Here is a 7530-nt window from a genome sequence, read left to right on the forward strand (position 1 = left end):
ACTGAGTTGGAGCCACAGTGGGAGTAGTGGCCTGTAGCAACAAAAAAGTATAGTGCAAGGGAGGGTTATAGATGGTTATTAGAGAAAATATTAAATTGGAATGCAAATAGTAACTGGAACTGGTTGTGGAGTACAAACATTCCAGAGAAGTTCAAATTTACTATGTGGCTTGGCTTACATGATACTCTACCAACTGAGACATTTCGATTCAAACGGCATTTAGCTTCTTCAGATATGTGTAAGAGATATAACAAGGTGCAGGAGACTATGGAGTATTGCCTTAGAGACTGTGAACGATCAAAGACAATTTGGCATATGTTGGATTCTAGTATCCTAGACTCGACGGCTGGTACTGCTCTTGAAGAGTGGTTTCGGAAGGCCTTGGCTAACAATGAGGTGTCTTTTGGTGCAGGGCTTTGGTGGGTATGGAGATATAGGTGCAATAACATATTCAATACTGACAATCCTTGGGCAGACCACAAGGTTGTTGCCTTAGCCAGAATTACCGCCAATGACTTACAGGTTTACAGGAATCGAAACAATGCCTTTAGGTCTCTCCGAAATTGCCTGTATTGGGAACCACCGGTAGGCAACAATTTTAAAGTTAATTGTGATGCAAACTTGTATCTGGATTCAAATTTAGCGGGATTTGGGTGTATTATTAGAGATTCTAAGGGAGATTAGATCTTAGGCTGCTCTGGAAGTATTTTTCCCTGGTCTATCATCATATGTGAATTATTTGCTGCTTGGAGGGATTTGGTTTTAGCTTGGAATTGCGGTTTGAGGAATATTATATGTGAAACGGATTGCCTTGACATTCTGCCCATCATGTATGATCTTACAAGTGGGTATTCATCTGAAGTAATAGATTTGGTTCACAAGATTCAGGAGCTTTTATCTCGTCCTTGGCTTGTTCACGTTGAGTGGGTGTCCCGAGAAGTAAATAGAGCTGCGAATTGGATGACTAGATATGGTGTTAAGAGTAACTCTAATAATATTATTTGGTCTGAGCCTTGTGTTGATCTCCAGCAAATCATCTGCTCGAATATAAAATAGTGTTTACTTTGTTTCTTTCCACATTTAGACACCAAAAAAAGATCCATCTTATTAAATAGAGTCTAACCATATCACTTGAATTTCGCAAATTTTCGGCATATAAAATTTGAAAAATTTGTTTTCTGGACAGTTGGTGTAAAGTTAGTTCACTCTAGAATTAGATTGTCATAGTATAGATCTTATAATAATTAAAAATATTGATATCTAATTTGTAATGATAATAATAATAATTAATAAATAAGTCATTTTAGTAAATGTATTAAATTAAAAGAGAGATAAGTAATTAATTATTTTAAAATGCTATTGATATAATGCACATGATCCCTTATTTATTTTTTTCAGAAAAATAAATTGAATGTTGAACTATGCTACTCTCTATGAAGCACGGATATTTTGTTGAATTGTCGTGTTCGAATATTGGACACATTTTAGATATGACACTTACCGACATTCGTCCGATATGTGTGTCTGTTGTGTCTAACCGTGTCTTAATAAAAAATAAAATTTTTTTCTCCAAACATGCTTAGACACACTTAAATACCATCACGTGTCAGCGTGTCCAATCTTATTCTTAACATATATTCTTAAAATAAATTTAGATATAGTATATATTATTATTTATTAAAACAAAAAATATTTTAAATATTTGATATAATTAAAATAAGACATTAAAAATAATTAAAATAATTAATTTATATTTTAATATCAATAAAATATTAAAATATTATTATAATTTATCTAAAAAATACTTTATATTTTATATGTATACGTGTCCTTATATCTTATAAAATTTTAAATTTGCGTATCGGCGTATCCTGTATCATCTCCCATATTCGTGTCGGTGTCCGTGCATCATAGGTTAGTTTTAAACTAGTGTGGGAGTATAAAATCCGTTCTTGGTTTAGTTTCTTTACAACCTGGTGAGTACTGGTGACATTGGGTGTAATAATCAAGGCCCTAACTATAATTAGCGGGGAGTTTAATTTGGTGAGCCACCCAAGCAAAGCAAGACATGACCAAGCAATTCCGACAAACACGAACGGGCATTCAAGTGGTCAACAATTATAGAATTCCGGTGAATCGCATATTTATGTATTGCATATCCAACATCCATATGCTATAAAATAAAGGGTGGACATGCCCTGTGGTTGTCGCCTCCATTTAGTTTAGCTTATAAGTCAGTACCTTTTCTTTTTTTTTTCTTTTTCCCTCTAGTTTCTTCCTCTTCTCTTTCCTTTTACTTGTTTATGGGGGAGAGGGAGATACATAGGTTATAGAAGGAGAAAAATCTTTTTAAAAAAATAAAAAAATAAAAAAGAAAAGAAAAACTCATCTTTTAATTTGAGTTTTTTCTTTCTTTCACCATGGCTTCTGATATTACATTTGAAGACCTCAAAAATGAGAATGTTGATCTTGTAAGTAATAATTATGTATTTAGTAATATTAGTTCAAAATATTTCTTCCTGGCCTTTCATGCAATGATGACAAGTTGTTTCATAATAGTTACGTTGATTTTGTTTTATGCGCATAGGAAAACATTCCCGTCGATGAGGTCTTTAAGGCACTAAAATGTAACCGAGAAGGTCTATCATCCGAAGAAGGACAGAAAAGGCTCAGTATTTTTGGACCCAACAAGCTAGAGGAGAAAAAGGAGAGCAAGATACTCAAGTTCTTGGGTTTTATGTGGAATCCATTATCATGGGTTATGGAAGCAGCTGCTATTATGGCCATTGTATTGGCCAATGGAGGGGTAAATATAACTGATTAATTGAATCAATTATTCTCACATTTCATATATAAATTCATTGTGATTTAACACGCATACTTTTCACTGTAACAGGGCAAACCACCGGATTGGCAAGATTTCACTGGTATTACGGTGCTGCTTATCATTAACTCCACCATCAGTTTCATTGAGGAAAACAACGCAGGTAATGCCGCAGCCGCTTTGATGGCTGGGCTTGCACCCAAGACCAAGGTAACATAACAATAATTTCTGCTCATACAATTCCTTATCATGATAAAATTTTCAATTCCTTACAAAACAAAATTTATATATAGGTGCTGAGAGATGGAAAATGGAGCGAACAAGAGGCAGAAATATTGGTCCCAGGAGACGTGATCAGCATCAAGCTGGGAGATATAGTCCCAGCAGATGCTCGTCTCTTGGAGGGAGATCCCCTCAAGATTGACCAAGCTGCTCTGACTGGTGAGTCCTTGCCAGTCACAAGGCACCCTGGTGAGGAGGTCTTCTCTGGTTCCACCTGCAAGCAAGGTGAGATTGAAGCTGTCGTCATTGCCACCGGCGTCCACACCTTTTTTGGCAAGGCTGCACACCTTGTAGACAGCACCAACAATGTTGGTCACTTCCAAAAGGTACAAAATTTTCTTCACATTTGAATTTATGTGATTTTTCACGAGGTCGCTTCTCACCTCTCTATTATGATTGTGTTGTATTGATTAGGTGTTGACAGCCATTGGTAACTTCTGCATTTGCTCAATTGCTGTGGGAATGCTTGTTGAGATCGTTGTCATGTACCCAATCCAGCATAGGGCATACAGAGATGGTATTGACAACTTGTTGGTGCTTCTCATCGGAGGAATCCCCATTGCCATGCCCACAGTCTTGTCTGTGACCATGGCTATTGGGTCCCACCGTTTGTCTCAACAAGGTGCCATCACCAAGAGGATGACAGCTATTGAGGAAATGGCAGGAATGGATGTCCTTTGCAGTGATAAGACTGGAACTCTCACCCTTAACAAGCTTACCGTCGACAAGCAATTGATTGAGGTTAGTACCAAACTATCATATCAACAAAAATTACTTCTAAAGTTCTAAACTTGTAAACTATGATATCATATGCAGGTGTTTCCCTCTGGCATGGACGTCAACACCGTTGTCCTATATGCTGCCAGGGCTTCTAGGGTTGAAAACCAGGACGCCATTGATGCATCCATTGTTGGAATGTTGAGCGATCCAAAAGAGGTACTATGCTTCAACTTATTTTTGGTGGCATGTGATTTGCATAATGGTTTCACTTTTTTAGGAATCTTAGATCGAAAGAAATTCCAACACAAGGTTTTTAGGCTAGAATTTTCAAGATTATGGAAATCGAATTGGTCATTAAATAAGGGAAACTAAAAGTTTAAAAATTTAGAATTTAATCGAGATTAAAACAGATATAATAAAATAATATATTTATATATAAAATATGGCAACTACTCCATAAAAATGCCAAAAACATCTTCTCATGATATCCTTGTTTAAAAAGTGTAACTTATTTATTTTGCAATACTTTAAATAAAAGTAACATTTTTACTTCAAATAAAATCAAACCCTATAATGATATATCTTCACATAATGACAATCATTAAATCTTCATTGCAGTAGCCACCATAAAATATATATTCAAAATATATTTTTGTGTTTTATTATTTTAAAATCGATTTAACGATTTTTTTGGTTTTTTAGATTTTGACCGGTTATCTGACAATAGGATTTTATCTTGCATTAGATCGATTTGGTAGCGGTTCCCGATTAACCCGATTGATCCTGTTTTAATGACTATGAGATTTCCTCATTTCCTAAAAATGTTAAAACACTCTGCTAACTACGCAGAATGTTTGTGTTCATGAGATATATATGCAAAGTGGTACAACTTTGTTAACTTGGGTTTGTTTTTATTATGACATCTCAGGCAAGAGCAGGAATCACTGAGGTGCACTTCTTGCCCTTTAATCCTGTGGACAAGCGCACTGCCATTACCTTCATTGACAGCAACGGCAACTGGCATAGAAGCAGCAAGGGCGCCCCTGAACAAGTAAGGCAATTTTTTCCAATGAAAATGCATTAATACAAAGTTATCCGCATATTTCCTTCTTAAAAGAAAAAACAAAAACTGATGACTAACTATCTTACAAATTCATCAGATCATTGAACTTTGTGACCTCAAGGGAGAGGTTTTGAAAAAGGCTCACACCATCATCGATCAGTTTGCTGATCGCGGTCTTCGTTCATTGGGTGTTGCTCGCCAGGTGAGAGTGATAGAGAGCGAACCAACATTTTTCTAGCAAATAAATATTCATTATATTTTGTTGTGGAATTTCTTGGCAGACTGTTTCAGAAAAGACCAAGGAGAGTGCAGGTGAAGCATGGGAGTTCTTGGGTCTCTTGCCTCTCTTTGACCCTCCAAGGCATGACAGTGCTGAAACCATTCGCCGCGCTCTCGACCTCGGCGTCAATGTTAAGATGATCACTGGTGACCAACTTGCCATTGGTAAAGAAACCGGTCGCAGGCTTGGAATGGGCACTAACATGTACCCTTCTTCCTCCCTCCTTGGCGGCAGCAAGGACGAGGCCATTGCAACCATCCCAGTCGATGAACTGATTGAGATGGCTGATGGGTTTGCTGGAGTCTTTCCTGGTAATCACATTATTCTAATTTATTTCGAAGATGAAAAGAGTAAAATAAAATTAGTGGAATGATGCCAACAAAACGGTTTGGTATGTGGTATGCAGAGCACAAGTACGAGATTGTAAAGAGGTTGCAGGATAGAAAACACATCGTTGGAATGACCGGAGATGGTGTTAACGATGCACCAGCACTGAAGAAGGCCGACATTGGTATCGCAGTGGCCGATGCAACTGACGCCGCCAGGAGTGCTTCTGACATTGTTCTGACTGAGCCTGGACTCAGTGTGATCATCAGTGCTGTGTTGACAAGCAGAGCCATCTTCCAGAGGATGAAGAACTACACAATCTACGCTGTTTCCATCACAATCCGTATTGTGCTTGGGTTCCTCCTCGTTGCTCTCATCTGGAAGTTCGACTTCTCACCTTTCATGGTTCTAGTCATTGCAATTTTAAATGATGGAACCATCATGACCATCTCCAAGGACAGAGTGAAGCCATCTCCAGTTCCTGACTCATGGAAGCTCAACGAAATCTTTGCCACCGGTGTTGTTCTGGGAACATACATGGCAGTCACCAGTGCATGCTTTTTCTATATCATCCATGACACTACTTTATTCTCTGTATGTGACTACCAACATTTCTCTAGCCATATGAAACACCAACCGTTTTAAAATTATGACAGTATAACAATGCTTTCTGTTGTGATTTCAGAAGCATTTTGGTGTCTCCGACATATCAACAAGTGAGGAGCAGCTTAACTCTGCTCTGTACCTTCAAGTGAGTATTATCAGCCAGGCATTGATCTTTGTAACAAGGTCAAGGGGCTGGTCTTATTGTGAACGCCCTGGTTTCATGCTTGTTGGAGCCTTCCTTGCTGCACAATTGGTTAGTTAATTTCAACTCAACACCTTCTAGAAGAAAAAGCGAGTACTCATTTGTTTGATACACCGAACACACACACACACGCTCTCCTTTCCTCTTACATTCAATCCAATGATGGAGGAATGTGTGATATGTGAAAGTTAATAAGTCTTCCTGGTTTTAATTCTATTCATTAATTGCACAACCTAGGTGGCAACTCTCATCGCTGTGTACGCACACTGGGACTTTGCCAAGATCCATGGAGTTGGGTGGGAATGGGCTGGAGTCATCTGGCTCTACAGCATTGTTACTTACATCCCTCTTGACATCCTTAAGTTCATTATCCGCATGGGACTCTCAGGTAGTGCCTGGGACAACATGCTCAACAACAAGGTAAGGGAACAACTGATTCAATAAACAATATGCAATGTTAAAAGCCTCTTTATTTATTATTATTATTATTATTTTCTTTGCTCTCAAATATGAAATGCATTGCTCACCACCAATACTGTTATGTATATTGATGTAGACTGCATTCACCACCAAGAAGGACTATGGAAAGGGTGAGAGGGAAGCTCAATGGGCAAAGGATCAGCGCACAATGCACGGTCTTCATGTTAACGAATCCTCAAAGCACGGCAGCCACCACCGCGAGCAATCGGCTGAACTAGCCGAGCAAGCCAAGAGACGTGCTGAGGCTTCTAGGTGAATTGCTCTGCTCTCCACTTACTTCACCAAATGATTCTTGTAATCACTAGAAAACACAGAAATATAGCTCTGATTCGGTGTTATGTTTTCAACGAAATTCGGCAGGCTAAAAGAGCTCCACACACTCAAGGGACACGTTGAATCGGTTGTGAAGCTAAAGGGTCTTGACATTGACACCATTCAACAACATTACACAGTTTAGAAAAAACATTCAAAGGGATGAAAAATATGAGCGCCAATTTTATATATGTAAAAGATGCTAACTTAGACTAATTCATGATCGATGTAATCGGAGGCAGAGCCTAAAAATATTATGTTGTGTTTAACTTTCTCCTCCTTCTCTGACTACGAAGTTAACATATTGTACTTGAAATTGACCCAAAAAACTTGAGATAGATTTTTTTCTTCTCATAAATTATGTCGAATCTACTTTTGAACATTTTTTATCTCGTTAAATTTTATCTATTTGCTCTTGTTTCTTCACGTGCTTA

At 37.9% G+C, this 7530-nt stretch overlaps 1 protein-coding gene across 2 annotated transcripts; it reads left to right on the forward strand.

The window, feature by feature from the left end:
- Positions 1–2196: 2196 nt before the first annotated feature.
- LOC112790144 (ATPase 8, plasma membrane-type) lies at positions 2197–7478 on the forward strand. Of its 2 annotated transcripts, XM_072232713.1 has the most exons (14): positions 2197–2471; positions 2588–2806; positions 2897–3034; positions 3118–3432; positions 3521–3847; positions 3923–4042; positions 4755–4877; positions 5011–5091; positions 5171–5480; positions 5576–6090; positions 6182–6355; positions 6542–6724; positions 6861–7036; positions 7145–7478. In XM_072232713.1, exons 1-14 carry the CDS (start codon positions 2421–2423, stop codon positions 7239–7241), a joined length of 2829 nt encoding a protein of 942 aa, XP_072088814.1. In that variant the 5' UTR covers positions 2197–2420; the 3' UTR covers positions 7242–7478. The 2 variants fall into 2 exon arrangements, with proteins under 2 accessions (XP_072088814.1, XP_072088815.1); XM_072232714.1 differs by lacking the exon at positions 5011–5091.
- The last annotated feature ends 52 nt before the right edge of the window (positions 7479–7530 follow it).

Source organism: Arachis hypogaea, chromosome 3 (genome assembly GCF_003086295.3).
Source record: "Arachis hypogaea cultivar Tifrunner chromosome 3, arahy.Tifrunner.gnm2.J5K5, whole genome shotgun sequence".
Lineage (NCBI taxonomy): Eukaryota > Viridiplantae > Streptophyta > Magnoliopsida > Fabales > Fabaceae > Arachis > Arachis hypogaea.